Source organism: Choloepus didactylus, chromosome 2, assembly GCF_015220235.1.
Source record: "Choloepus didactylus isolate mChoDid1 chromosome 2, mChoDid1.pri, whole genome shotgun sequence".
In the NCBI taxonomy this organism is placed as follows: domain Eukaryota; kingdom Metazoa; phylum Chordata; class Mammalia; order Pilosa; family Megalonychidae; genus Choloepus; species Choloepus didactylus.
In genome coordinates, this window is record NC_051308.1 from 111043240 (window position 1) to 111071229 (window position 27990).

The 27990-nt window shown below is 47.4% G+C and overlaps 1 protein-coding gene across 2 annotated transcripts in view; it reads right to left on the bottom strand.

Annotated features, from left to right (window-relative positions):
- Positions 1-1801: 1801 nt before the first annotated feature.
- Positions 1802-27990, bottom strand: part of IL6R (interleukin 6 receptor) — a 69116-nt gene continuing 42927 nt past the window's right edge. For both annotated transcript variants that reach the window (XM_037825866.1, XM_037825865.1), the window contains 9 exons: positions 25786-26034; positions 24409-24532; positions 22070-22251; positions 21603-21769; positions 20938-21079; positions 14005-14051; positions 12776-12845; positions 10733-10826; positions 1802-5613 (listed from right to left, as the gene is read on the bottom strand). In XM_037825866.1, coding sequence (XP_037681794.1) covers positions 5367-5613; positions 10733-10826; positions 12776-12845; positions 14005-14051; positions 20938-21079; positions 21603-21769; positions 22070-22251; positions 24409-24532; positions 25786-26034 — 1322 coding nt within the window. In that variant the 3' untranslated portion in view covers positions 1802-5366. The remainder of the gene's footprint in view (positions 5614-10732; positions 10827-12775; positions 12846-14004; positions 14052-20937; positions 21080-21602; positions 21770-22069; positions 22252-24408; positions 24533-25785; positions 26035-27990) is intronic.

Consider the following 27990-nt stretch of genomic DNA (forward strand, 5'->3'; position numbering starts at 1 on the left):
CATCAGCCCTACTGAGCTGGAATCCCTGAGAGTGAAGTCAGGAAGGGGAATTTTAACAAGCTGACTGTGGGGGTTCTGATGTCCTGCAATGTCCATTTGTCCTCTGCAGGATGCACAAGCTGTCCATGTGGGGATGCTGTCTTTCCCCGCCTTTTCAATTCTCCCTTCATCTATTGCTGTGCACAAACCCCAGCATGTCCCACTTACCCTGTTCATCATTTAAAAACCCTTATTGTGCAGCATATAAATTTAAAACTCAAAACAAAATACAATTGTCCTCCTAATAAATTTCATTCTTTAATAAAATATTTTACAATAAAGTATCAAAATGCAGCTTCCAGTTTTGTAGCAAGCTATTTTCTTGGTGGACACTGGGCAACTTTATTTAGCAATTTGAAGTTACCTTAGAAGGATCCCCTTAATTGAATATTACCTACACCTGTAGCACGAGTGTTTTGTGATTCTGCTGAGAAAATCATATTTGTTCATGTTTGGAGTGGCCACTTAAAAACTGTTTGGGTATGAAACAGGACATGGCTGAGATGCTTTTGTTGTTGTTTTCTTTTTAAGTATCATACATCAGAAGACAGGGACTTCCACAAAGAAACCAGGGATGGTCAGTGTTTGAAGGGTTTGCTGTCACTGCTTACAAATGTTTAAGCAACAGCACCCAGTGAGTCTGCCTGGTCGGCCACTCTGCGTGAGGGGTCCTGGGTGCTTCTTTCTAGTTTAAAGGCCTCGACAGCAGAGCTCTGCTGCTGCAGCATGGCCAACTCTGCTTCCTGCCCCCGATCAGGTCTTCTCACAATAGGGAGAAAGGTTGGTCTCCTTATGTCTCAACAAACAAGGAAAATGCTCTCTCATGAGGCTGTTCCAATAAGTGAGTGTTCCTCGCCGTCCTCTACAAGAATCACCATCTGCTTTCCCAAATTCTTCTGGAAAGGGCACTTTAAGCATGTCATCCTAACTGAGGCTGTGGAGAAAAGGGAAGTACCTCCCTCTGCTTCTCGGCTCCTCGTGCCCACTCCTGGCCCCCTCTCCAAAGCCCACACAGCCTAGCCACCGGGCGGGGGGACATCTGTTCCCTATGTCGCTTTCTGCAAGACAGAGACCAACCCCCTCAATAAAGAGAATGAGTCCTGAAGGGGTCGGTGGGTCCTGAACTGCAGTCCTGCAGCTTTCCTCCAACCACCTGGGCAGGAGGTCACTCTGAATGTTAGTCTGAATTACATAATTTCCAGGCTTCCCCGCAGTTCTCTCCTCCCAGCCCTGACCTGTTTACACACCAGCTCTTAACCACAAAGCATCCACAGGATGGCTTTTCCTGCTTGGAAGATGGCAGATGGCTTGAGTCCCAAGGTTTTCCTACCCTTTCCGCTAGAGGATCCATGCAGCCTATCTGACCATCGAGGGTGCAGGGTTACCTTTGTGAAACCATTAACACCCCCTTTTCCTTCCCCATGTGCCCATTATCGGGTGGGAAAACGTGGCAGAAGCCCCCACACCCCTTCCAGAAATCCCAGGACTCATTTTGGGAAATGCTTTCATAGTTAAACACCTTTTGAGAAATGGCTCCTCATTTCTTGAACTTACCTGACTTTTTTCCAGAGGTACTTTAATCCTGCCTTAAGGGGAAAAAATCTTAATTAGCCAGCCCAGAAGCTCCCATCCTTCTTCACATCTTTCCCCTCATTAACCATTCAGGTCTTTCCTCTAAATGGCCCAGGTGCTCAAAGCATAGTGACATCTCAAGCAGACTTTTAGAATTTATTTATTTCAAACATTTACAATTTTTGCTTTGAATGCAAAATAGCTGGTAAAAAGAAAAAAAAAAAAAAAACATTGAAAAATGTATCACACTGACCCTTTGCCCCATATACAGATATCAGCCTTGGTATTTGCTTTCAGGAATTAGGTAATAACAAAAAAAAACACCAAAAACTTAAAACTATTATTTCTCTCTAAAAAAAGAAACAATGTAGAGTTGAGGTATTCTATCTAACAGATGTGTGATTTCCATCCAAATAAGGTCTGTATATTAATTAACAGCCTTGCTACATGCTGTTCCAATCCTTCCCTTCTAAAGTAGATCTTGGTTTGAGCATATGCTTATAAAACTCACAGTGTTCCTTAATAATTAAAGTTGCCATAGAAACTCCCTGGGGCTGGCGCCTGGCCACCCCAAGGACATGATGGGGGAAGGACATTTAGGGGGTGCTCAGGAGCAGCTGGCAGAGAACCTGAGCCTGCTCCTTCCAGCCACAGCCCCACTGCTGACTGCTACCTGGGAAAGAAGGCCGGGCATGGCCCCTGGGCTCCACAGGATCACAGGCTGTCCCTGCTCCTCCAAACAAAACTCAGTTTCTTGTCAGCTCCACCCTGGAGCCGGGTGTTAGAATCTCCCTAACTGGGTCAGCCTTAAGGGCCCGCACCAAAGTGGCTGGGCAAGACATTCCTGAACATCGTTCAGAAAATCTACAAACCAAGACTGCTCCATGCTTGCCCGACTGGGCTCTGTTCACCACCAGGTGGGCTCCCGACCCAGAATGTTGACTCTACACTTTGCCATGGTGACATCTTCCTTCTGCCACAGGACAGCAGGGAAATGGCAGAGGCTCGGTGTGAGCCGGGAGCCTGGCAGAGGAACTGCAAGGCCAAGGCCTCCATCAGAGCCAAGAGTGCTCAGAGTCGCCAAAGACTTGGGAGATGCATCCAATGCTACCCCCTTGACATAAAAGAAAAGTTCATTAATGCTACAAGAATTAATGATCACTTTAAGCCCTCAACTAGCACATTTTCAACTTCTTCTACTGAGTAGGATAAGTTACCATGTTTAATATAAATCACCTCTGTCCCAACATTTCACATCTCGCGGGGTAGCACATTCTACAGATGTTGGGTAACATCATCGCCAAGAATGGGAGGCAGTGCATGGGCTGTAGAAACACAGGGGAGGGCAGGCTGTGAATTACAACACATGCTCATTAACCACAAATTCAAGGACAGAGATAGCTTGGGTTTATAGCCATAGACACTGAGTAAGAACTAAAACCCTGAGAAGACAAACACTTTTCCTTCATTTACATTAGCTTATAAAAAATAAAGGGGAAAAAAAACCCTTTACAATATTAAAAAAAAAAAAAAGGCAGTTCTGTTACAATAATATCGAAAGCAATAACAATTCAGAGATCAAAGCTGCCTAGCTCTTGGCGGTAATCAGCTATCTGGATTTCACATCTCCGCCTGGCACAGCTGAACCTCCTGGCTCTGGTTGTATCAGGTGTGGGCTGAGAATCGCTCCTTTGCATGCAAATTCTCATTTTTTATATTTCCCTTTAGCAGCATTTCTGCTGTTCTGAGGTCCCAGAAACTTTATAGAAGGAAAATGAAATAATTAAAAAATAATAATAATAAACACCTGCCTGACTTTTGTAAAATTTAAGCTTAGCCGTCTAATGGAGCAACAGGGTCTAAAATGTACAGACAAGGCCAGCAATAAAAATCACTACTTACCCAAGATATAAGAATTTGAACCTGGCAAACAGTAAATAAAACGTCCTTTTGCCACCAGTCTTTTTCCGAAAAGGGTATAGAGTCCTAGAAAAATGTTGTGATCTGGCAAATTTGAGGCCTGTGGTTACGTGACCGATTTTCATCACAGCTTCACTTTGGGACATCCCACGATACTTGAGGGTACCTGTCTGGGGTAACCACTAACATCACTGAAATTTCAAAGCCCAGACAAAAAAAAAAAAGGAGCTGAAGTGGTTGTCACAGCTAGACATTTAGTCTGTGCTTCAATATTAGTGGAACTGAATCAAATTCAAGGAACTATATAAAAAAAGGAAGGAACCCAAGGTAAGGGATTTTTTTAAATGAACCTTTGGTAACAGAGGGCTGGTGGCTTTCAGGGAGTGGGGATTTCCTACTGACCCTTCTTAGTAATTGTGGGAGGTTTGCTTTCCAGCATTACTGCAGGGAGCTGGTCACCATTTCCTGGGGAAGTAGTGACAAGCCACTTTTTCCCTACAATTAGAGAAGAGGCAGACTATTTTTTTTTCTTTCGTTTTTTAAAACACAAACAAAATATAGCATGAACCCAGAATCTCTTTTCAAATAGGGGAAAATATTCTTTCTCCTCCTCTTTTTTCGTTTGACTCAGTTTGGTACTGAACAAAGTTATTGTGCTTTTCACCAAGTTATTTATATACTGACTGACACTCAGCTAATACTGGATCTTCCACCCTCTCAAGATAAAATAGCAGGTTTCTTTTTTAAAAAACTAAGTTAAAATACATTCTTGCCAGATTCCTGTTTCTTTTCGCATCCTTATTTCACCTAAAGTCTTCCCTAGCTACTCAGGTTCAGTTTAAAACAAAAATAAACAAAGCTGGAGTGAAACAGTCTTCATCTTATCAATGACAGAAGCCATCCTTCCTGTCAGCTCGCCTTGGAGGGGGCGTGGGAGGGTGGGGGGCACAGAGAACACTGCTTTTTGGAGTCTGCCAGGCCCCTCAGCTCCCCACTTCAGGGGAGTGTGGAGACCCTTCCCCCACTCCCCTCCTTCCTCACTGCTTCTCTCCTCTTAAAGTCCTGGGATCCAGAGGGAAATCAAGCCAGTGCAGTTGCTTCTATATTCAGCAAGTGCCTAGGATTATCATTCACATTTAGCAAAATGCTAACGAGGAACTAATTATCATTGCATTTAAAACACCATCAGGCCCTGAGCGACTATTCTCTCCCCTCTCAGCTGTGGGGAAGAAAGGCTGGAGCACAGAGAGCTTTCCCCAGCCTTGGTGATTGAAAAGCCCATCTCAGGCATAGAAAAACTGCAAAGTGAAGGCACTTAGGTTTCACGAGTTTGAGCTGGAAGGTGAAAACCGTGTATAGTAGACCAGAAGATACAGGCTACCAGGGCCGGATATCCATCCCTCCTACCTGAGGGAAGAGAGGAACACAGTCTGTGAAGATGTGTTGGGGTCTGCAGGGCAGCCAGCCTCTTCTGCACACCAAACCGAGGCCTCCCCAGCAGCCCGGCTCTGCCCACCTGTGTCCAGTAGAGTTTTGACACCTCTCTCTCCAGAGTGGCCCTGAGTTCCCTCTACCCCTTTTAAGAAGGGCATTTAGGGAAGGTTGGTTTGCAAACTCAACCACCTCTTCCTTCTGAGCAGGCCCAGTAAGCATATTTTCAACCAGTGGAGAATGTGGTGGGAGGCTCTTTGGTAATGGCGAAGTCAAAGGCCCCACACACCTGAGATGAGCTGGAATGGCGGCGAGAAACAGCTTTTGCTAAGCCGGGGTGTGCTCTGTCTCCGCACAGTTCAGCACATCTGACACCCCAACGGGCCAGGTGCCACCCCAGCCGGCTATCTGGGGAAGAAGTAGTCTCTATTGCTGATGTCGTAAAGGCCCTGCGGGTCCCTGGCCTCCGGTCGGCTGTGGCTTGAGGTGTTGTCAGACCCAAGGCTGCTGGGGGACACAGGTGGTGAGATGAGGGGAACAAGGATCGGGGTGGGCTTGGGCCTCTCAGGGACCAGTTGACCCAAAGAATACGGCGGGTGCATGCTCGTCTTGCCTTCTTTCAGAGCTCGCAGCTTCCATGTCTTCTTGAACCTTCACACACACACACAAAAACAAACCACAAGGATGTTTAGCTCTCCCTGTGATGAACCTACACAGCGAGAAACACCAAAAGCTGGGCTGCTATGGTGGCCTGGTGCTCCCAGGTTTCAGCTCAAAAGAGTGATAACTATTCATCCTGTCAGCTGTATTTTTTTCTCTCTCTCTTTTTTGGTCACCAGAGATTTTGCAATACTCTGAAGAGTTTGGTGGGTTTAAAAACCACCCCAAGAGAATAGGTATGTATTGTTGGTCCAATTTTACAAACAAGGAAACTGAGGCACACGTGGCCTTGAATGTCTCATTTCAGCACTGAGAACTTAATTTGTCCTGTTTAAGAGGCTGTCCATTAGGAATACATCATTAGCCCCAAATCCAAGAGAGAGAGAATATATATATATATATATTCTTTTAGAGGGGAAAGAAAGGGCCTTAGTCAAACGAATGCTGGCAGCAAGCAGATAATTTGCACCTGCCATTGAACAGCAGCAGGAAAAGGTCCGCACTGCTCCCTCCACAGCCCTCTCACTCCCAATACTCCCATCCTCCCGACCCTGCCTACACCTCTGGGGCCAGTCCCACCACGCTGGTGAGTTCTCAGACTCTACGACAGGCACCATTCGGGCGCAAGTGACTCATCTGACAGGAAAGTCGATGTTACACAGGAAGGAGATAGACATCTCTCTGATCACAGCTTCGTTCACAGGGCTCAGCTTTGGGCCTGAAGCCAGGGCTCGGTAACTGAGCAAAGTCACTTGACGGTGATATCGGTCTTCAGAGATATACAGTCAGGTCTCCTTCCTGAAGGGGCAGCCCGGGGCCCCGAGCCTCATCTCTTCCTCAAGCCTCCCATTCTGTGCCCAACTTATTGCCCAACAACCCAAGGGGTGGGAGCAAGGTGGTCTCCCTCAATTCCATCAAATGTCAGCTCCTCCAGGAAGGGCTGTGGGGCAGGAGGGGAAACCAATGTCAAAAACAAGGTTTGGGGATTTTCCTTGGGTTCCTTTTTATATCGACGGGCTATTCCTGTCCTTGTTATGATAAATAATTGATAGTTGGCTCCAAATCCACCATTGGCTCTTAGCCTGTTATCCAAATGGAATAAACAATCTGCAGAATGTCACCTAGGGCTTCACCATGCGGACACTGCACAGGAAGGGAGCCCAGCAGGGGTACTTACTGGAGCTGTGCTGTGTCCTTAGGCGGAATTCTCCTTCCCCTCTAGAAGACTGAGGAGAAAGTCGTTGCACTCTATGGATTTCAAAATACTTAGACCCTCTGGCTCAGGAATTCCACTTTTGGGAATACATCCCAAGGAAATAACAGAGCTATGGATAAAAGCTTTATGCACAAGGATGTTCACCACAGTGTTGCTTACAAAAGCAAAACAACAACCCAAATGCCCAGTGATAGGAGGCTGGTTAAGTGAACTTGGATACATCTATCTAGTGGAGGAGTCTGCAACTAATGAAAACAATGACTATAAAGAATTGGTAATAACATGAAAAATGCTTATTTTTAAGGTTAAATTTAAAAGGCAGGATTCAGAGGTATAATGGAGAATAATCACAGCTTTGTAAAAACAAACAAGAAACCATGCAGAGGCAAAAGACTCAGCGGAAATTCATCAAAAAATTAAGTGCCCCTGATCTGGGTGTTGGCTGCATGGGTGTGTTCATTTCGTGAAAAGTTATGGAGCTGTATACTTAGGATGGGTACACTTTTCTATATGTTTGTTATACTTCAATAAAATTTACCTTTCAAAAGTTAACAGTGCCCATCTTTGGATAACGTACGAATATTTTCTTTTATTTGTCAGTAGTTAGCAAATTGCCTGTAATAATCATATATCACTTACAATTTTAAAAAAAATTTCTATTGACCTCATTTAACCAACACAGAAAGCAGTCTCTAACTTCAGTTTTTTTCAAAGCAAAACTGGATGGGCAACCAAGAAAGGATGAGTAACCAAGAACTTTCCTTCTTTTTAAATATTTTGAGGTGAGAAGACCCTCCCTGAAAATTTCACTTTAAGCTCAAAGGGGCCTTTGAAACCAGCCAGCCTGGGGATGCCCACACTTGACACTGCCTGGTGCTGAGCAGTGGGTCTGAGCAGGGCCTAGGGGCTGGAGCAGGTGCGGGTGGGGGAGAAAGGAAAAACAGCTGAGCTGTCAGAATGCATTTACACTTCAGCCTCCACCTTTTATCTATTTTACATATTTGGGCTTTACGGAGTTTTGTTTAAAAAGAAGATTCTGCAGCTAAAATAATTTTTTTAAACACGCATAATAATCTTCACTCTTTTTAAAAAATAAGAGGTAGAAACCAAGGCCCAGCGGTGGGGGGATGTGACCTCCTGCCCCAAGGCCACAGAGGGTTCCCACTGCACCCCACCACTTCTGTGATCCTGTGATTTTAAAACATTGGAATGAGACATTACATTCAATAGAAAATTATATTAAAATCTTGGGCAAACACACAGGAAGCCGTCATCTAACGGTGTAAGTCTATTCTAGATAAATGTGCAGACAAGTAGTTCTCTGCTATGGGAATCCTATGTTCCCAGAGCCTGACAGCACAAAGAAAAACAGACTTGGTGGGCAACAGGGAGTAGGGAGGGGAGAAGTGGCCCTGTGAGTTACAGCATTCCACTTGGGAAGACAGGAAACCTTTCTCAATGGCACATTTAAATGTTTAAAAATCATCTCTGATATTGCTGGGAAAATATTTAGGAAAATACTATGCTTTCCTTTAGATGCAAAATAAATGTATTCAAAGTAAAAATATGGCATCGTGGACCGGCAAGATGAACCTCACCCCGTCGGTCCCACTGGGCCTGTCATCAGTCCCCGTGGCTCGGCTGTTCTGACGCTCCCGGACTCCCGAAGTATCTCTGAGCTATCTTGTCTGGAAATGAGGGACTTCGGGAGTGGATGGGGTTCTTCATCACTTGAAATAACTGGCCTCTTTCCTAATAAAGTTGCCTAATAATACCGTAGATGGGAGAAAAGGGAAACTCACCAGGCTAGGGGAAAACTACTGATAGGTTCTCAGCACAGGGCGCTTGTCCTTCAGGTGTCTCCACGGGCTCTGGTTGTTTGGCATCCAGCCAGTGTCTAAGCACCATCAGCAGATTAGCCAGTGAGGTCTCTAATGGGCACCGCGGCCAGTTACCAACCTAATGCTTCTCCATCAGTGGTTAACGGTGCACCAAGATGGCGCCGCTCGCTAAGTGAGGGCCAAGGGTGCCTGACAGGGCCAACTGAGTTAGAAGAGCTGGGCCCGCCTCTTAGCCGACAGCAGTCTCAGGACATGTGTTCCAGTTCTGGCTCTGTTTAATAAGCTTTGTGTCCTTGGGCAAGTTATTTTTACATCTGGGGGCTATTTCCACACTTAGAAAATTAAAATACTTTGACTTGATGAGCCCTAGGATCCTGTCCAAAGATTATGAGCTTTGGGTTCGAATCTTGCCTTGACCATTACTAGCTGCAGCCACACTTCCTCTTTAAACTTTAGTTTCCTCATTTATGAAATGGAAATCATGATATCTACTCTGGTATCCATCCTATAGGGGTAGGTTATGAACAGGCCTGTTGAAACTCTAATGATGTGGAAATAGAAACAGGACACAGAAGTACGTGCCCCTGGCAAGGCAAGGAATTCCTTAGAAGGCAGTAAGTTGACCTTTGAATAAGAATGTGGTTCCTCTTTGACCCAAAAATATAAAAGGCAGTGAGCACTCAGCAAATCCAGGGAGCAACCTGCACTCACTAGGATCCTTATCTTCTGCATGCTCTTTGGACAGCTTGCTCACCATTTCATTGAAAAACCAAAGTGAGAACCCTGAACCTAGTTTGGATCACAGTCTTGCCAGTCTTCCAACCCAGATTGCCCTGAGCAGTCGAGCTAGCTCAGGGTCACTGGGAGGATAGTGAACTAAAGTGCGGAAAGCTCACTGCCAAGGTCTTACCCCTCCTCCCCAAACACCCTGAATGAACACCCCCCATAGACATCAGCTACAGTCCCTTGAAAGTTCCACACAGGTTAGAGAAAGGAAGGGCAGAGTGCAGTTTCTCCTCTACTTGCCATTATCAACATAATTAACTATTGCCCAAAAGGCCGGGCCTGTCTTCTTTTAGTGCTTCAGCACGTGCAAAATTAAACAGGTAACTCCAGATACCATCGACATGCTGATGAGCATCTGAATTGTCTACCAAACATGTCCACTTGGAGTAGTCACAGGAACCCCAAGCTCGGTAAGCACCAAAGTGGACTTGTCAAAGTGGATGACGCCACCATCTGCTCAGTTCCTAGAGCCAGGAACTGAGGGTCGTTCTTGACTCCTCCCTCTCCTTCACTACCGCCCCATCTAATCTGTCACCAAATCTTGTCAATTCTACCCCCTAAAGATATACTGAATCCACCCAGGGTTCTCCAACTCATCCTAGCCCAGGTTACCATTATGTCTTACCCAGAACGCCAGGCTCCCAGTGTCCATTTTATCTCTGCCACCCAATTTCCCAACAGCATTCAGAGTGACCTTCAAAATGGCAAATCTGGTCATGTTCTTCCTAGAGCTCTCCAGCAGACACCCACAATCCTCAAGAAAAGGTCTAAAATCCTTCCACTTCTCTTTAAGGCTTTTCATGACGTCGCTCCAGCCCACCTCTCTCCACTTCTCTCTCTGCCCCATGTCCCATCCTACACACACACATGTAGATTCTAAACTTATTACCTACTGGACTTCTCTTCTGGAATCCTCTTCATCAGACCAACTCCTATTCCTCCTTGCTGCCAGGTCAGTTCTCCTTGGCATGGGCTGTTCCTTTCGTAGCTCTCACCACACCACTAATGACCTCTTGGTGTGTGTCTCCACCATTAGACCCTGAGGGCTGAGGCTATGTCTGTCCTGCCCACCCCAGTCTCCCGCAACCCCGAAAGCAAGGCTTAGCATATACTTGGTGCTCTGTGTGTGGGTGTGCCTGTGTACTCTTGTTGAATGAATAAATGAATGAACAAAAGCTCTGTGTATGTCTGATGACTGAAGAGGCAAAGGAAAGCCAGGTTAGATATACGAGAACCCCACGGAGCCATCCCCCAGGATCCTTCTCACCTCAGGATGATGCCGATGCAGAGGAGCGTTCCGAAGGCCAGGCTTCCTCCAGCCACCAGGAATGTGGGCAGAGACACTGAAGAAGAATCTTGCACTACAGAAGAAGAAGGAGGAGGAGGAGGAAGAAAAGCAAGAGAGGGGAGAAAAGAAGAAAACCATTCAGCTGGTGATATCAAAAATCTCAAAGGAACTTCACTCCCACAGAAGGAAGCAGCTGTGCTAACCAACAGGCCACTCAACAAATCATCAATTTTCTGGCCAAAGCCAACTCTAGAAGAGCCACTCCCATCACAATCTGACAGATTTTGCCACTTGACAAGACATGCACCTCAAGCTCAGAGCTTCTGAGCCCCTGTGGCCAGCCACAGATCCCTCTCACTTTCAAAAGAGCTTTTCTGCACCCACAAAGCACAGAGGGGGTACAAGAAACAGAAGGCTTTGGGAACCTCAGTGATGGCAGCTCCATTGAGGACAATGTCAAGAAGGCTCAGCTGCTTTGAATCAGATCCCCAAATATTTGGAAGCAGTTTGCTCCATTAGGGTGTCACTTTTTGCTGTCTCCCTGCTTGGTACTCAAGCTCCAGCCCTACGAACTTCATTCAGTTCTCCAACATGCCATGTTCTCTTTCCTCCAGGGCTCTCCACATACACGCCCTCTGTTTGGAACGCTCTTCCCAACTCTGCTGCACCCCTTTGCTGTCCAGACCCCACTGGGCTTTGGGTCTCAGATGAGGTGATGCCACTTCCTTCGGGAGATGACACCCCCACCCCCAAAGCTCTCTTGGTTACTTCTCCAGCTCCCCAAAAGCAGGAACCACACTTATCTTTCTCATTCTTGTACTCCCAGCTGCTGACACTGCACCTAGCACAAAGCAGCCTCTCCAAAATATTTCATTAAATGAATGAAAGAACAAACTAGCTTCACAAACTCCCATGTCCCCACACAGAAAGGGTCTCCCTATGGCTGCCAAAGAGAGCCCCTGAGCTGGACCAACAGTACATATAAACAAAACCATCTTTCTCTCATTCTGCTGGGATTGCAGACACTAGCAGTTGTATGGACTCAGGAGTCAGGCTCTTCTCCCCCAGATGATACCCACTGTGATGAAGATGCTGTCTGCCAGGCATTGAGACAAGTCCAGGTGAATGAGTGGGCATCCTCCGCAAGGACAGGTCTCTCTTGGCAGACTCAGCCATGTAATGGAAGCAGTTATGTTCAGCTTGCTCATTTACTTACATTCCTCCTTCTTTATATTTGTTCCTTCCTGGTATTTGTTCTTTCAACAAATAATTATTGAGTGCCTATCATGTGCCACGCTTTGTGCTAAGCCTCAGAGATACAGAGAAAAGCATGAAAAAGAAAGTCTCTGCTCTCCTGGATCTTACATTCTAATCAAGGGAGACAGACAAGCAAACAAATACTTAATGTGATGTCCGCAGCAACAATTGTAATGATGCAAATTAAGCATCCGAGATGGGGCAGCTTGGCCAGCTGGCATCAGGCGCAGGCCAGAGTCTGCCCAGGTAAAAGTGGTGAGGCTGAGGACTTCTGCAGAAAGCCTGAGAGCCGTCAGATCAAGTCACTCAACTACCGAACTTCCGGAGTCTGGACTCGATAAATCCCACATAGACAATAAAACAAACATAAGGCCTGTGATTCAAGTGTTGGTTGGTTTCCCTAGTCTTGCAGGTATAGGGGATTCTGGGTAAAAATCAGAAGTATTGAAATCAAGGATTCCCAAACCAAAGATTTCCCTCAACATGTATTCAATTTCAGTGTTTGCAGCACATTCATTTGTATTGTGAGCCAACTGTGACATATTCCACTGATTTGTCCCATTCTTCTTTTGGTCCCCTCACTATGGCTTGGTTAACAGTATCAAACTTGAATGCATAAATAAAGGAAAATTTCAGCTGTTGATTGTTTTCATGAAGTCAGACTGGCCATCTGCCAGCCTTTCTGAATAAGACAGGACTTTCTACAGAGACAAGTTTTTTGTGCCCTTCAGACCATAGGAATGTGCAAAAAAACCCAGTCCTTACCTGGGAGGCTCGTTGCATTTGCAGAATCTCTAGGGAGAATAGTATCATCATCTTCATTAGTAGTAGATGCCTAAAAGAGACATTCCTCACCGTGAGCCTGATTCTGCAGATTCCACCATCCTTCAGGACCCAGCTCAGATGCCACCTCCTCAAAGCTCAACTTGATCCACCCAAGGAATTCCTTTCTAGGTCTCATGAGCATCCCCGTATCTGGCCTTTGTCACCCTCAACTCTCTCACTAATATTTGTATTATTTTATATCTATCTTGCCCACTGAAGTTCGGGATTTCTTTCCATCTGCCTCTCCCCTAAGAGCTGAAGAAGGCACGGTTCTCTCCACCAAGGGGATAAGGAGGCAGCACTTTTCCTTACAGGTGGCTGCCAGGGCGTTGGTATTGCCACTTACTGCAAAAAGCACGGACTGGAATCCTGGCTCCACCACTTACTAGCAATGTGACCTTGGACAGATTTCTTAACCCATATGGGCCTCAGTTTTCCTCCCTCCTAAAATGGGGATACTAATTCCTTACAGGCTTACTTAAGGGTCAAATGAGATAACACACATGCAGGGCACACCTACGCTGTCAGACAGGTGCTCAGTAGCGTCACTCCCTTTCCCCCTGCGACGGGAGCTCCCCGGGCCCTGAAGGCATGGCCTTCACTCTGGAGCTGCTCCCTAGGTGACTGGACAGCCCTGCACCAAATATAGACAAGCTTCAGGAGCCCTGGGTTCCTTCCCTCTGCTGCCAGAGTGGCTGCGCCTCTTAACTCAGCACTTAGGGAGTTAAGGACAAGGGAGGAGATGTGGTAGGATGGGAAACTGGATTATTCAAGAAGTTTGTTGAGCAACTTCAGAAGCAATCCTCCCTCTGCCAAACTATGACGCCAGGAGTCCACGGAGGAGGGGACTCAGATGACTTGAATCTGAGTCTCTAGCTAAGCCTTTTGAAGTCCAAAACACTCAGCAACGAAACAGCAGTCACTAGAAGCAGAGCGTGACTTCTGTGTCTCAGAACACAGGCCACTTTTCATAGAAACAGAAGCCCTGAGACACGAGAACCGTCACTGCGTCATTTGGCAGAGGCTTGAAAAGGGCCAGAAACTCGCTCACCGCCCCATTTCTAGTAAGGGGCAGAACTGAGATCTGAGTCAAACTCTGTCTGACGTCTGCCACGCTCCTAACCACCAGGTGCTGCTACCCTGATGCCTTTACAGGAGCACTTGCTCACCTGAGTGGAGGCTGGCACCGACGTCTCAGTTCTCAGGCTCCTGGACTCTGCAGATAGAAGAAAGAGTAATTACTAATGATCTACGGACCCCGGAGACCTGTCTGATGGGCTCCAGAAGCAGGGTAAAATTTATTACAAAGTTACTTATAAGAGCACAGCATTGGAAATAACCAAATACCCCACCATAAGGGACTAGTTATATAAATTATGATAGAGTCATGCAATACCAAAGCCTTGAAAAATACTTTAGACAAACACTGATGACGTGACGTAATGTTATACGAAAAATGCAAGACAAGAAAAAGCCCATATAGTTTGGGCCAAAGTTTCTAAAAAATGACAAATTTTTCCCCATTTATTGAATATTATATTATCTGTCATAATATATACCCATACCCAGCAAGGAAAATAAGTAGATAGAAGCACTCTTAACATTTTAATTTCCTTTTATGCACCTTTTTTGCAATAAAAACATTTAATGTAACAACAAATTGTCATCCGCCTGGGTTGATTTAGTACCAGCCTGTACAAGGGATGTGGACCAGAGATCCCCAAAAGGCCCTTCCCCTTCCATGGGAACAGTTTTTCTGCAGAAAGCCCAAGGCTGCAGAAGGCCAAGTATCAAAGTAAGAACGCTGACAAGAGGCCAGCACTCAGCAGCAAACATGGGCCCGAGGGACCTGGAACTGAACCATGACAGGCAATGGGTGGAATGCTGTCAATTTCAAAATATTTGTTTTCAGTTCATCATTTTGCCATCAAGAAGTTTAAAACACCACAGAAACGGTTTACACAAAAACAACAAGCCTCCCTGAGCCAGGAGTAGAACAAGAAAAGACTAGCAAGAGGGTGGAGGAGAGGGTGAACTTGCTGCTGCTCAGTAGAGAATGTTCAGCAGGGGTGTGCCATTCCCAGGAGGGGAGAAAATCATGTACCAGCAGCAATGGAGGAGGCTTAAGAGCATATCCAACTTCCTCATGGTATAGTGAGGAAACAGAAGCCCAGAGAGGGAAAGCAACTTGTGCAAGGTCACACAGCAAATTAGTGACAAAGCCCACTTCCAAACCCTAGAAGCCAAGGGAAGGACCCGGTTTCTCATTCCCTTGTGTTCCTCCCAGCCCAGCCTAGCAGAGATCTACATGTACAGCAGGGGATGGCTGAAGGATGAAGAGTCTGGAGGAGCTAGAGTGAAGGCTAAAACCAGTGCTAAAAAATTTAAAATATGGCTGACCATGGATGGTCATTCAGCCCAGTGGTTCCCCAAACCCAGGCCATGTTCAGCATTAAACCCTAGATCTATGGCCTCAGAAACCTGGGGACAGGACCCAAGCTCCCCAAACCCAGAGAGACACTTCAGGAAGAAAGTGAAGCTGACACCACCCCCCCCCCCCACAGCATGGAGTATGGTCCCCAGAAGGCGTTAATCTCTGGTGGCTCAGATTTCCGGGGGTGAAGTGGGGACTTTATTTTGGTATTATCTCTAATAACCCAGGAATGTTACCAAAATGGATGACATTTTTCTAGTGCAGAATAAAATTAAGTCTTAAATAACAAGATTCTTTTAAAAGCTCCCTACACGACTCTGCAACCCCTGATTCAGACCATTTCATCCTGTGAGATGAGACATGGAGCAACTTTTGTATCATTATTAATAATAATGGTTTCCATTTTACAGATAAGGATATTGGGGCTCAGGGAGAAGTAACTTATAGTAATAACACTAACAGCATATTAATAAAATATTGCTAATATTACTAGCACCGATCTTTGTTGAAGCTTACTCATATACCAGTGTCATCTTCCTCTGCCTGTATTATCATCTCATTTCACACTCACAGCATCATACGAGGCAGGCACCATTATCCCTGTTTTACAAAGACCGTAGAGGCACAGAAATGCTATGGAACTTATCAACACCGGGGAGCACAAGACGGAGGCAATACAAGCAAAATAAAAGCGAATAAGGAAGTGTATGCAATTCTTCATTATTTCCTGTTTGGGCAAAAGCTTTCCCCTCCAGTGCTAGCTCCTAATGCCTCACTTCAGTTGGCGTGTTGGTGAAAGAGAGGAAGGAACTAACATCCACTGGGCCCGGGATACCAAGTACTGACAGCAGCAGTGCTGGTCGTGGTGGTAACAAAGCAATGATGGCAACGACACCCAACATGTATTGAGCACTTACTGTGTGCCAGGCACCACATGAATTAAATCACTTAATCCTCTCAACTACCTGAGATAGATACCATTAGTATCCCCACTTTACAAATGGGGAACCGAGGCACAGGGAAGTTAAGTAACTTGCCTGAAATTTCGTTAAGAAGTGAAAAAACTGAAATTTAAAATAATTCTGTCTGACTCCAAGAATGAACTTTTCTTTCTCTTCATTTAAAAAAAAAAATCATCTCTGGATTGAGCATTTCTCAAGTTTGGGGACTTTATCATACTCAGCTCTGTGAACTCACTACTAAACACAGGCCTGGCACCTTGCTGGCCACTTGCTGAAAAACTATATAGTTAGTAAAATTTCAATTATGGGAATAAAAATCACTTGGAATACAAGACAAGAAGAAATATTAAGAGTGGCTGCTCCTGGTGTTTTCCCTGTGTTAATATTTCCAAGTTCTCCCCAAGATTTTAGATGCACTTTTATGCTTAAAAGAAAAAAAATCAGTGAATGAATGACTACAATCCAATATGAGATTAACAGAAGCCGCACGTCAGTTTTTGGTTTTTTTTAAAGAAATCATTTCTATTAGCTTAGGAATTGGTTTGGATTTGCTTGCTGGAGTTTTTGGAATAAAGAAATCCAGTATAATGAATGACAGGGACCATAGGCAGTAAACATCTTTTAGGCTTTGTTTTTTCTAACAAAATATTTTTAAATTGCATATTATGGCCAGTTGAAATATGGGATATGAAGGTTGGGGGTGGGGAGGAGAAGTAGAGTACAGAGAGGGAAAATGAGAGCAGCCCGCGAATAGAGAGGAAAAAAAGAGAAAAGGCAGGCTAGAAAGTGGCAGAGAGGCCAGAGAACAAGGAGAGAGGAAAGAACAGAAAGTCAAAGGCAGAACATACCCAGCCAAGGGCTCCCGCCACTCTGAGCAAGCTCCCTCTACTTCACACCTTTTCTCACAGCCTTTAAACCACCACCCAGAGAGTTAATCACTGCTCCTCCATTCATGCAGAAAAAGAAAAAAACAACCTCACTGAGGTGCTCACAGTTTTCTGGGGAGAGATGAATCATCTCCACCTGGTCCTGAACACCAACCCAGGATGGTCCCCAAGGAAACCCTACTGGTCTGTGTTCAAAGGAGAAACATACAGACAAGGCCGCGTGTACATCTACGTGCCGTTAGGTCGCCAACAGCTTCCCTCATTCGGAGATAATGCCCTTCCTCGCTTTGAGGGGTTAAAGTATCCTTCCTTTTATGAAATAATGCAAATGGGAAATGACAATCATTTTATTTTTCCCTTGCTTATTTTGAATTTTATGTCGTTACTTAGCAAAAAGAGAAGTTGGCCACCTTGTTTGGTCCCCAAAATTCTTTTTTGAAATTTTACAGGCTTGCAAAATCCCGAAGTCTAGGAATCGCTGCACTATAGCCTAGGGAGGATGCAGGAGGAAGTGATGCCAAGACGAATGAACACTGAAGGGAAAGCGCAGTTCGCCAGATGAAGACGCGGCAGGGGGACGGAAGGACACACACAGGCAGAGGCGCTGGGCCAGGGTTGGTCCAGGTGGAGGGAAAGAGGACAGGTCGGCAGGGGCGGCCAGGGGAGTCCTGCTCTCTGCACCAAGCTCAGGAGTTTGAACTTCATCAGGAAAGCAATGGGGAGCCGGGGAATGGCTGGCTGTAAGCTAGGGAGGGCCTGACCCAGCCTGAGGTTTAGACAGATGCCTTTGGCAGTGGTGAGGAAGACACATGGGAGCCTGCACACCAAAGCCAGGAGCTCAGTGAGGGGGGTATTGGCAGAATACTGCTGAGACATGTTAAGAACCCAGACCAGGGGAGGGCTGCTGTAGCCTGAGGTCCAGGTTCCCGGCTGGGGCAGCTGGCTTGGTGGTGGTGCCCTTTGCCAGGACAAAGAGGTTTGTGAGGGACAGTAATGTGTTTAATCGGGGCCATGACAAGCAGGCGGTGCCGATGGGAGGACCCAGGCAGATGTCCGGGCATACTGGAGGAATGAACCCAGGGCTCAAGAAACAAGTTTGGCATGGAGATGTAGGTAAACAGTAGTAACGGCTGACATTTATTATATACTTAACCATGCACTGGACAAGGTCACCCAGGCAGAGAAGACAGTGGGAAAATTCAAAGAGGCTGGGAAGCAGGATTGCCATGTTAAGGAGTACACAGAGCAAGATCTCTTCAGAAATGTGTCACCCAGTGCTCTTTAACCTGCACAGGTTCCCAATTGGGGGGTGCTGAGGAGAGGAACAAAATGAACTCCCCCAGAATAGGATGGTCACAGGCCCTTGGGCTGCAAGGAAAAAAGCCAAGAAGATGAGCCTGCCTGGAAGGTCCCAAGCCCTGACCTCCAGGCTGCCCCAAATGCTCTGAAATGCCAACCTCTAGCACCTCCTGCAACCAGTGTGATTCCCAAGAATGGGCCCACTCTGTTCTCTGCATGTCACATGTGGCTCTATTTATTTTCTTGTTGCAGGTGAACAAGGTATGAGAGGGAGTTAACAGAACTAGTAAGGAGCAACATATACTCAAACGCACTGGGCTTTCCCAGACACTGTGCTCCACTCTCACTTTGAAAAGGGACTCTTGGGGGCCCCCAGACTCACTTGATGGCTCTGCAAACACGGTATCTCTGCACCAGCCCGTCCTTCCTGCCCCATCATCAGTGCCTCAGTCTCAATGTGCCACCACCACAAGGGCAGATTCACGGGAAAGTGCCCAGGCAGGCGAGGGGCCTACAGACTGCCCCAAACAACAGCCTGGAAGAGGAGGCCAAGCAGACGCAAGCCCTCTGGGACTCCCAGAAGGGCTGCCATGCCAAAGAGAGCAGATTCACCCTGGGTTACAGAGCAGGGGCCAGTGAGGGCCCGGGTTGGATTCACAAAGAAAGAACTTTCTAACAACAGAAGTTTTTTTTTTTGGTTTTTTTTTTTGTTTTTTTTTAAAGTTGGTCGTGACCATCTAATCTAAGTGGCTGGGATGGAAAAGGTAAGGCAGCTGTTGGCCTGTATCCAGATCATTTCCTCTGCACAATACTGTAACTGGTTTTCTCCCCTTGCAGAGGCACCCAAGGCCATACTGATATTCAGCATGCAGATAATGAGCATGTTTTTGCTAAAGTGTACACAATCAAAGAAAACCATGGACAGATCAGTCCAATCTAGCCTGAAGGATGCACTGATTTTTTAAAATGGTCTTCCTAAGTGAGCTATAGTTGTTAGGCCTCCCCTTCTTGTCTGGGTCTTAGCAGGAAATAAGCTTTTGAGAAGTGGGTCCAAAGAGAGCTGGCTCCTGCTCTGGAAACTCCCCAACAAAGATCTGAGCCCACACTTGACATTACATGCATCCAATTAGGATGACACCCTAAGCCAAAGCCTACTCCTCCAGCTTTCCCAAGGGCAGGAAAGGCAAGGACCCCACAGTGCAAAACCATGGAGGACAAAAAACCACCATATCGTATCATCATCCTGGGGAAAGGATGCTCGGACTATTCTTAGGACCAGAGAGGGGGAAAAATGGCCAAAGTGAGGATGGAACTGGGCAATTGATATCATTTCTCTTTTCCTTTTTATACATACACATTTCATAAGTGGGTGTCTTATTTTTTATTGCTTTAATTGCCTAGTATTTAAGTATGATTAATTTGATTCTGCTATGCTGCTAGGCTAGGGAGAACCAACCCTGAAGCAAGTCTGGAAGCCATTCTACTGCAAGGGGCTGCTGCAAGGAGCAGTAAGCTCTCCATCACGGGAAGCATTCAAGCAGAGGCTGTGTGACCACTCTCTGGGTTGTGGTCAGGGAGATTCATGCATTGGGCCTAAGTCTTCTAAATCCTGATCATTCATAGCAGGAAGTCAATAGATAATGTCTCAAGTTGTTTTATCAGGAAAAAAACAAAAAACAGCCATATAAGCCTGTTATTTAGAGTTGGGAAGGGCCCCCGACAGAAGAACTAGAAACAGAAAGAGGTAAACAGCTTCTAGAAAGCAGGACTAGAAATGGGAAGGGGTGGGGCAAGGGACCACTGCTTGTTATTATAAGCCTTTTGTTTCTTTGTCATGGGCATGGATTAAATAGATAAAAATGTTTAAAGTTAAAAAAAAAAATGCTCCCTTGGATTTAAAAAAAGCATTAGTCAGGCAGTTACTAAATATGAGAGAATGTACCTAGAAAAAAAATAAAAATGTACCTAGAAAAAAATGGGAAAGAATTATGCTGAAATGTCCTCACTAGTTTTCTCTAGGTGATAATACTGGTGATAGTTATTAGCTTCTTCATATTTTTCTGAAATTTTTCCTTTCTGTCATAAATATGCTAATTTCAATAATCCCCAAACGGCTATTATTATTATTACATCAGCAACAGCGATAGATTAAATATGGCCAGATTCTTTGCAACTCCTTCCCTCAAGTCGTGGCGGAGTGGATTCCCCACCCCTGGAGCCTGGGCTGGCCTGGGGGTAGATGAGAAGTCACCGGGAACCATGGGCCCGGCCCCCAGCCAGCACCAACCATCTGACATCTCAGGGAGCCCTTGGCCCATCCAAGCCTGATGGGAGGTGCTTCAGTGAGTCAGGCAAGACCAGCAGAAGAACTGGTTAGCTCATTTATTCCCAGAAGCTTGTGCATATACCTGGCTGATGCTTTAAACCACTAGTTTTGGGGTGACTTGGTACAAGCACGCAGCACTAGATACAGTAATAAAGCTGGAACAGCCCTTCCTCCCTCCGCCCCCACCACAGTACCTGTCCAAGGAGTGCCCAGGACCTCCTGGCTCCACTCGCTCCACGAGCCATGCCCAAACTCCTCCTGAGCCCGGAGCTGCACCACATGCCTCTGGCCGCTCCAGGCGTCATGGATGATGCAGTGGTGCAGCAGCTCCTTGACCTGCAGGCAGGAGGCACAGTGACCCTGGGGAGGGGCTGGGCGGGCAGCTCCCCGGGGAGATGGGTGCCCTTGGCCACCCCTGCCCGAGAGCTGCTCCCTCTCTCGCAGGGCCGGCAGGTGACCAGGCTGGGCAGAGACGTCCCAAAGGCTCACATCTCCCTGGAGGCTCAGGACCTACACAGGCCAAAGCTGTAAGTCACACTCTGTAGGATCCTGCTAGCCACATACCCTTGCAGTCACCAACCTCCCTTTACATGCTCACAGCCCAATCTCTTTGCCGGTCATTATCTCACATAACCCTCCCTCACAAACAGGCCTGCAAAGACATTGGCCTGGCATTATTATTCCTCTTTTATAAATGATGTGACCAAGGCTCAGAAAAGCTAAGAGAGTCACCCAAGGCCATGCAGGCAGCAAGTTTCAAAGCAGGACCTAGAACCCAATTTTTCTTTCTAGCTCCCTTTCTAACTACCCCTGAGGATCTAGGGGCAGTTTTCTGCCCAGAAGTAAAAGATGAACTTACCATCCATGTTGTGAATGTCTTTGACCTTTCGGCCCGGTATCGGATCTCAAACCGTAGCTTATAGAAATATGAGTTCCAGGAGGGGGGGTCTTGCCAGGCGACCCTGAGCCAGCGGGGGTTCTTCGCCATGGGGGTGACCGTGATGTTGAAGGGCGGGTCGGGCTGCACTATGGGAAACAAAGCATGATTCCGATGCAGCAGCAGCAAATATGGCACAGAGGAGAAACCCATAGAGACCCTGCAAACACCCAGGGAGGATCCCACCCCCAGACCCCAGGCCCTTCCCATGCACAGGGTCCTCTTCCGCCACAATCAGACTTTTCTGGCAAGTAAAGCCCAAAAGGAACTGGATCGCCAACCCCTTCAACCAGCCCCCTCCCTTCCCCTCCAAGAAGTCTGTAAGAAATATTAAGTTAAAAGAGTAGAAAACAGCTGGAGGGTGGGGAGGCCTGGAAAAGCTTACGCACAGATTTCATAACTCTCAAACGTTTGGGTCCTGCTGGACTTGCTGCCGACACTGCTGGCGACACACAGGGACACTATGTAGAAATAGCTGTCTCCCTCTGGAACTGCCAACTGGCAGGAGAACTTCTGGGACTCCTGAAGATACTGGCATGGCTCCTGGAAGTCTTCTATTGGACTGTTGTGACTGTCAGACACAAAACAAGGACGGCGCTCATCTATCAGTTTCTTTCTGCACTTATTCAAGAGGAGAGAGGTCAGGACCAGGGGCTACAAGCTCAGGCTCTAAGGTCTCAACAGTGGCATTTGAATCCCAGCTCTACACTTAACAGCTCTTACTAGCTCTTGAAACTTACGAGTAAATTACTTAAAGCTCTAAGCCTCCACTTTCTCATTTGAAAATGGGAATAGTAATATTATACTGATACTAATATAGAATATTAATTATATACTGAACTGGAGGCTTCAGATTTTTGTGCTCTTGGAGCTGTGGGGGTGCACAAATGAATCAAGAAGGCCCCACCTTGGCCTCAAGGCACTAACCAAAAAGACCCACCCTCAGAGGACACCCAGTAGAAAATGCCAGTCCGGAAGCAGAAAGTGCCAGAGGGGCGGCCAGGGAGGCCAGGACACTTCCGGCAGGTGAGCCCAGAAGAGGATTCTGGGTGATGGATTCGCGCGAGCTGAGTCAGCCACCATCCCACCTGGCCCGGAAGCCCGAGATCTCGCCCACTCATGGCACGTTGGGCATGCGAGGCCTCGGCAGCCACTTGCCCCGCCACTGGGGCGATGAGTCACCAACCTCTGACTTGGTTTGAACCCTGGTACTGGTCAGAGTCCAGTGTGTGGGATGACCTCTCCTCTCTGGGAAGCCTGCCCCAGCCCTCCCACGCTGAGTCAGCGCCTCCCCCAGCCCCTCCACTGCCTCGGCTTCCAACCCACTTCATGTTCTCTTGTGCTGCTTGAGGGCAGCGGCCCAGTCTTGCTCACCTCGCGCCCTCTGGCAGCCCTTTCGCAGTGCCTAGCTCACGGCAAAAGCCAAACTCACCAAAAGCTTGCTGAATGAATAAGTGTGCAAGCGCAATTGGGTGAGAATGTGAATGTGGGCACACCAAGAGAAAAAGGCAGAACACACCAAAATCTCTCTCGGCGGGGGGGGGGGGTGCTGTTTCAGTCCCAGCAGCCACAGGGACCAGGTGGGGATCCCCGAGGCTCTCACAGCTGCCCCCTCCCCCTTCCTGAATTCAAAGGCTGGCTCTTCAGTGCAGAGGCTTGGCAGCTGAGGAGGAGGCTGGGAGCACCCAGGGCTAGGGCAGGAGGAAGGTGTGAGCTGAAACACGCTCTTCTCTCCCACTCCCACCGTCAGTGTGCAGCGTATTTGAGCTAAGGTGTCCGCTGAATAAGCTTTCTCGAGGCTGGTGGGGCAGCTGCCGGCTGTGAAACGATGTCTATGGAGGAATGCCTTCCCAATCCCAAACAATTTACATCCGAACCCAGCTTTGGGTGGTGGGGATTTGGGGTCTTTCCTACTTAGGGTGTGAGCTAACGGTCCTAATGGCAGCTGTATCATTTGCAGATGAACAATTTATGTATTTCTGCGTAGGGGCCAGAACATAGATATTACTGCTGGAGCCAGCCACGGTGGAAGCCAGACTACTCTGTTAAACTTAATACCTTGATTTTTTTTTTTTTTTTGATACTCTGATGATTGACAGCTCCAACTCAATTATAAAAATCTGGACCAAGGGGACCTTGGCTCTGGGATGGAAACAGGCAAACCTAGAGAGGTATGTTTGTTTTCAGCATCCCACTTTAGGCGTGACTTCCTGCCTCACTGCCCCTAGCTCCTCTCCTCACCCCATCACCACTTCCTCTCACTGGCCTTTACAATGTAAAGAGACCGATAAACTCATGCTGTCAAGACCCTGATAAGACCTTATCCTCCTCCCCTCCCAGGGACATTAGCATCTTCAGAGCAACACCCAAAACCTGTGGGCTCGTAATGAAATCCAGATATTCCCAGCAGAGCTACTTTACCAGCTAGATAACTTTATACAAGTTAATTAATCTCTTAATTAAACCTCATTTTCTTTCAAATGAGAAAAATAACATCCATTTCCCAGGGCTGTTAAATTGAGTTAACAGGTCAAACTTCCTAGCACACTTCCCAGCACAGGATGGGAACTCAAATCTAAGTCTCATACCAAAGGAATTACTTTCTAATGATAAAATCTTGGAATCACTGGCCAGCCGGTACCACCCAGCTCCTCTGAGCGCACCCACCCCCACCCCCACGCCCACCACTCTATTCCTCGACCAGGATGGAGGAGCCCAAGATACTTACAATTTCCTCACCAGTAACATCGCCTTGGTCGTCGGAGAGGGGGTGCTCCAAGGACTCCACTCGCAGTGAACCCTGCTGAGGGGGCTCTTCCGGAAGCAGGAGAGCTGGGGCTCCTCGGGAGGGACTGAAAGGGGGGCCCAGCAGGCGTGAGGGGCGGCGGGGCTTCCTCTGAGCCCACCCCCGCCAGGCAGGGCAGCCTCCCTTGGGAGGGGAAGTGTCTGGCTCGGGCTTCCAGCTCCCAGCCCCGTGACCCCGGACACCAGGCCAAACTTGGCCACGCGCTGCTGGGAAATTAAAGGACGCCAGAGCCGGCATTTCAGGCTGGGACGCAGGAAGGGAGAAGCCCTGGGGACTAACTTTGTCCAAAGGGAAGACAGGATGGCTGAAAAGAACAGAGGCTGTGCAGACACACAGATCTGACCGTGTGGCCTTGGATAAGGGCCAACCTCTCTTCAGTTTCCTTATCTATCAAGTTTAGTAATAACAATAATACTTCTTCCCTCAGAGGGTCATCCGGAGGATGGCCAAGTAAGAAAGCACCTTATGCTGTGAATAATTGACTGTACACTGTGGAAGACTGTAGGGTGTGTGAATATATCTCAATTAAGCTGTATTTTAAAAAAGTAAATGAACAATGGGGGGAGGAGGGGAATGGAATGTTTTGGATCTTCTTTTTTATTTTAATTTTCATTTTATTTTTTGGAGTAATGAAAATTTTCAAACTTTGTGGTGATGAAAGCACAACTATATGACAATACTGTGAATAACTGTATACTTCGAATGACTGCGTGTTATGTGATTATATCACAATAAAATTGCAATTAAAAAAAAAAAAGAAAGCACCTTAGTATACAAAGGGCATCCAGCTCTATGCAGTCCTCCTGCCCCTTCATCTAGATGTGAGGTTGCCGAGAACCAGCCAATTCTAAAAATAAGAATGCTAACAAGAGCTCAGTGCATGCAACTTATAGCTTTAAGCACCATACGCATATGTGAGTATACATATCCTCATTTAATCTTTGCAACCACTCTGAAGTAAAGCAACAATTTTAACAGCATTTTACTGAAGAGGACACCAAAGGGCAGTCAAGGAAGAGGATTCAAACCCAGGCCTCCTGGCTCCAGGCCCCAAGCCACTAACCAATCTCCGAGAAACTCCAACCACAGAGCAAGGCCATCAGCCAGATGCCCCTGCCCAAAGGAATTCCACTGGCAGATGTCAGTGGGCCTTTCCTTAAAGGCTCGGGCCAAGGGAACGACAGCAGTTTAAGAAGTTGGGCAGGGAATCAGTCTGGAATGCACAGAGCTGCGTTTCTCACAGGCATTGGATTTGCCCTGGGAGCCTCAGTCTCCCAGAGCCCGGAGGACACCACTCACCGTCCACCAGCAAGCTCACACTCCCAGCTGGGCGGCCGTCCCGGTAGCAGGAATAGTTTCCAGAGTCGCTGAGCTGCACCGACCTCAGCAGCAGCCTCCCTCCCATGCCGGCCCTTCTGCTGTGGGGTGAGCCCACACCCCCATTCCGGAGCATCCAGTGAACGGTGGCATTGTCTCCTGGGTCCCCGTCGGGGCAGCTCAGGGTAACGCTGGCCCCCGGCAGGCTGGTCACCACGTCGCTTGCAACCTCTGGGGAAAGGGAGAAGATACTCATTAAGCCCATGGCCATCTGAAGAGCGGACTTCGTTTCTGATTTGGGGAAGCCACAAGAGGCTAAACAGCTAGCAAGTCCATCCACTTGTCCAGGCCACCTCCCTCCCGCTGGCCTCGCCACCCCAGCCTTGGCTCTCTCCACCCCACGCCCTGAGTAGAAAACCCTTCAAGGGCCTGCCACTTCCACAGGATAAAGCCTGAGCTCCTTGGGGTGGCCCACGGGGCCTTCCACTGCCTGCCCCCTGCTCACATTTGAAACTTGTCTCTGTCCACTGCTCCCCTTCCAGGCTCCACAGCTGCTCTTCTCACACTCAATGCAGCCCCCATTCTACCCCCACTGCAACCCCAACCCTAATTCCTCCTATTTCACCTCTCAGCGTAAATATCACTTTCCAGGAAGACTTCCCTGTCCCCTCAGCTAGCTTCAGCCCCTTTCGGTGCTACTTCCCCATCCTGCTGTATAATAATTATGAATTCCATGTCTGTCAACCTCTCAAGATTCCAAGTGGTGCAAAAATAGGCACCCTGTTTTGTTATACTTTATATGCCAGCATCTAGAACATTGCCTGGTATGTCACAGGGGCCCACCAAGTACTTGATGAATGGGTGAATGAATGAATGAATGAATGAATACCAGGTACCCAGGTGGGATTTAAAGGATGCCCAAGTACACAGGAAGTCCCAGAATCACAGAATCTTTATGGTTGGATGGCCCCTATTATAGACAGTAACTGAGACACACAGACGTGGTGCCCAAGATCACCACCAAGTTAGCTACCAAGCAGGGGTGCAAGCCAGGTCTTCCGATTCCTGTTCAGCTCTCCCTCCAGTACCCTAAGCCTATCAAACCTTTCAGGGCAAATGTTCTTTTATTCTAGGGATCAAAGTGGGAGGTACAAAAGAATAAATGCTCTCCCCATCCTCTGAAAAACTGGTGTTTTTCAAGGAAAAAGGAGATTCAAGATTAAAGGAGCAAATAATTTTTTTTGTTTTTAAGTACAGGAAGACATAAATTAGTCCAACCACATTGGACTAATTTATCAACCAACTAATTAAATTAGTCCACCCAGCTATGGGAACCGAGGCCAGGGAATACAGCCAGTTTTTATTTTAAGCACTCTTGGTCTTTCAAACTAAATGTATAAACCATTTACTATCAAGCAGCTGCCTTAAGTTCAGCCAAAGATTTCAGAAAGGCCCAGCAACTGCCTGAGCACCTGACCTCAGCCTCCCCGGCTGTGCTCCTGGGACCAGGGGACAAGCACAAGTGTCTCTCTCTGAACCGCAGAGCTTTCTTCCTCGGGAGGAGGAGTTTTGATCACATCCTTGGCAGACCTGCTTTCCTCCCACTGGATCCGAGGTGGTTGCCAGAGTGGTGGAACTAAGGATTGTGATTTATGGACAGATAACACTCCCAAAGCCGGGGGAGAAAGGGGACTGTGTCCAGACTGGCCATTGGCCACAGGGCAGGGAACCAGGGACATGCACATCAGAAGGGAGAGACAACCTCTGCCTGGCCACGCAGACTCCCTTCAGCTTCCTTCTCGCTTTACCACTTGCTGCTAGGGTCCTACTCCCTCGCAACCTCTGCCCCGGGGCTAGCAGATAAGGGGCAGATGCAAGTCCAAGGTAGCAGCTGGTCATCTAAGCTTTTGTCCCTTTACCACCAGAGCCTTGGACCTTGAGTCTCACTGAGCAGCTGGGCAAGTTTGTTTGCACACGCTCCTTAGAGCCCTCTGGCCTCACTCCCCACCACCACCCCCACCACCCCCATGGGCAAGGAGGTCCCTCTCTCTGAACTACATTCAACCAACATTTGAGGAAGCTCTGGGAGCCAGGCACTGGCTATGCACAGGGTGGAGAGGGCACAATTAGGAGAGACCCTGCCCTCAAGGACAGCAGAAGACACATTCACTGCTGCAGAGCTGGGAC